This window comes from Hydra viridissima, unplaced genomic scaffold (assembly GCF_058129835.1).
Source record: "Hydra viridissima isolate aposymbiotic clone 2 unplaced genomic scaffold, HvirCarnegie_v1 scaffold_7, whole genome shotgun sequence".
NCBI lineage: Eukaryota > Metazoa > Cnidaria > Hydrozoa > Anthoathecata > Hydridae > Hydra > Hydra viridissima.
The window spans coordinates 824939-827736 of NW_028324306.1; the positions used below are offsets into that span (position 1 = coordinate 824939).

The 2798-nt window shown below is 34.2% G+C and overlaps 1 protein-coding gene across 1 annotated transcript; it reads right to left on the reverse strand.

Annotated features, from left to right (window-relative positions):
• Positions 1–1349: 1349 nt before the first annotated feature.
• LOC149885510 (uncharacterized) lies at positions 1350–2234 on the reverse strand. The gene has a single exon (XM_090093331.1). The coding sequence runs from the start codon at positions 2232–2234 to the stop codon at positions 1350–1352; it is 885 nt and encodes a 294-aa protein (XP_089949457.1).
• Between the last annotated feature and the right edge of the window lie 564 nt (positions 2235–2798).

Genomic DNA, 2798 nt, shown 5'->3' on the forward strand with positions numbered 1-2798 from the left:
CCATTTTATTAACACAAGATTTTTATTTATATCATTTTCAAATTTTTAAATTCAATATTGAATTTAAAAACTTCTCACGCTAAAAATCTCATACTTGTATCCATCATCTACTTTTCCATTTCGTCTCGCAAAGTACTGCCAACCATGTCCCGTCTTTTTCTTCGATTCATAAGCAGACTTGTATTCCACCACCTCACCAGTATCAACATGAGTTATTCTCAAACTTAAAGGATTATTTCTAATTAAACCAAGTCTCGCATATTTAGGATCAAGAGGTTTCTTTTCTTTTTTCTCATATTTTCTAGGTCTTCCAACAGGTCTCACCTCTTTCGAGTTTTCCAAAAATGCATCTTTACTAATCAAGTTGTTTTCAACCGCAAGCATCATGAGCGACATTTTATTGTCAGACGTTTTGGAAACACCATTTTCTTTCAGTAATTTTTTCAAAAGCTTTCTTGTGTAAGTCATCTTTTATTATGCTAAGATTTTATTTAAATCAAATTCGATTTTTTTCATTTCTGACATCTGAAGTATTTTAAAGTTTTCATACACAATGTCTTTGGAACCGAGTGAATGATTTAAAATTGCGCTTTTTAGATTTCCAGAAATCTTTTTTTTCTCCTCGAAATCGCAATCCAAATCAAGCACATACTTGTCAATCATTCTTAGCTTTTCTTCTTTAGCCAAACTTTTCCAAGTACTGAGATGTTCTTTGATTTTCTTTTCCATTCGTGAATATTCTGTCTCACCACTCCATACAAGTCGGTAAAGCTTGTCTCTCTCTCCATCACTGTACTCTTTTGGAATATTAAAATCTCCGTTTTCAGTGACGTAAACAGATTCACCAAAAACACCTGTTTTTCCAAATGCAAGAAGCTCAAGATGTCTTTTTTTATTTGCGTCAGTCTCTTTGATACTACATTCTAGAAAAAACGGAAAAAACTGTTTCATTTTATTCTTCTTGTAACCGATTTAATCCATTTTGGATTAATGAAAATCCTTTTTCGGTCTACCCACAGGTCGCTCTTCTTTCACGTCTTTAATCCATTCGTTTTTATCAATCAAGTTGTTTTCAACCGCAAGCATCATGAGCGACATTTTATTGTTTGACGTTTTAGAAATTCCGTTTTCTTTCAGTAATTTTTTCAAATCCTTTTTCGTATATCTCATTTTTTATTAAAAAAATATTATTTTGAAGAACATCAATAAACAATATTCATTCTGCTTCCATCTGATTTAAGTCTAAGCAATTTATCGGAAATGAGAACAGCAAAGGCTTGAGTGTTTGCAGGAACGTTTGCGTTAAATGTAGCTTTTATTTGCACATCTATCACTGAAGTTTTTAACCTCTAAGCCTGCTTGCTTACATCAAAAACAAAAAGAGGGCAAATGTATCTATAATTTAAGGCAGACAAATTGGGCTGAGCTATAATTTCGTTTGTTCCATAAAGTCTATTGTCAAACTTAGATGCGTCTCTATAAGCTCTTGAGTATTTGTTGTTATTAAAGTCTAAATTGTAATCGACAGCAGGATACCTTTCACTGTTTAAGGTGACATACATGTTTTTCAAGTCGCAGTGATCAAAGACTGAAGGATTTAATTCTTGACTTCCAGATTTATTGGTTTGGAATCCAACAATGACGTACCTCGGTCTTTCACTAGCAGATCTTGCGCTTAACCTCCAACTAAAGTTGTTTGATACAGGAACATCTATGGTATCACATTGTCTAGATCTGAACGAAAATGGAACATCTACTTTTGATTCAATGATTTTGTAAAGATTGTTACTACTAGCGACAGAGGGTGTAACATGAGGCATAAACAAAGACAATTTAGTCAAATCCACTTTTCCTGCAGCTGTTGCAGCTGTTCTAAAAATAGCATCACTATCGCTCTTTCTCACAAGAGTAAGTGTATGCTTAAATCCATAGAGAACTTTATCGTAATCGTCGCAAAATCCAAAAATGTGCTTTAAAGGAATGCAGAACGAAAACGTTCCTTTTTCTTCAGTCTGTGCAATGATGTAATTTTTTCTTTGCTTAAATCCAGTGTTGTTGACAAGATCTGCTAAAGCTGTTATGTCTCTTTGCCACAGCTGGTTCATACCCTCTGAAATTTGAAACTCTACTGGATATTTTAGATATCCAATCATGGTGGTGGCTTGTCCAGGTTCGTAAATGGTCTCCACCTCTTGATTCGACAACTGATAAGAAATCTGACTGAACATGTGCATGATACCGTTGTTAACCAAAGTAACGACGTCTGTATCAGCGTAGGAAGTTCCATCCGCTTTTAAAAGTCTTCCTTCAACCAAAATGTACGCCTCAGATGGAAGCGTGAACAAATCTTGCTGCTCAATATTGATTCTTATTTCTCCATCAACGTTTAGATTCTTATTCACTGGTTCGTATTCATGAAACTCAAATCTCTCAATTTCTTCATCAACAATAATCTCTTCTGTAAAATTTAAAACATCGGAATTTGCCATTTTTATACATCAAAGAAAAAAAAATTTAACTCATGCAATCAAAAGCCCATTTCCCTTTTTTACCAGGTCTTGTATTCTAATCGCTTTGTTCTTCGACAATCCTGATCCAAACATAGAATATTCATCTATAATCGGTGCTGCTCTGTTAACAATGCTTGAAATAATTTCTTTGCTTTTAAGGCTGAGATCATTCTTTGCAGCTTCATGTGGTTTTGGAGTTCCAGTCTTGGAATACAATTTCTCAATGGTCTTTTTACCTTTATCAATAGCCACATCTCTAGCAGTGGAAATGGCTGTAGAAGCTAGCTC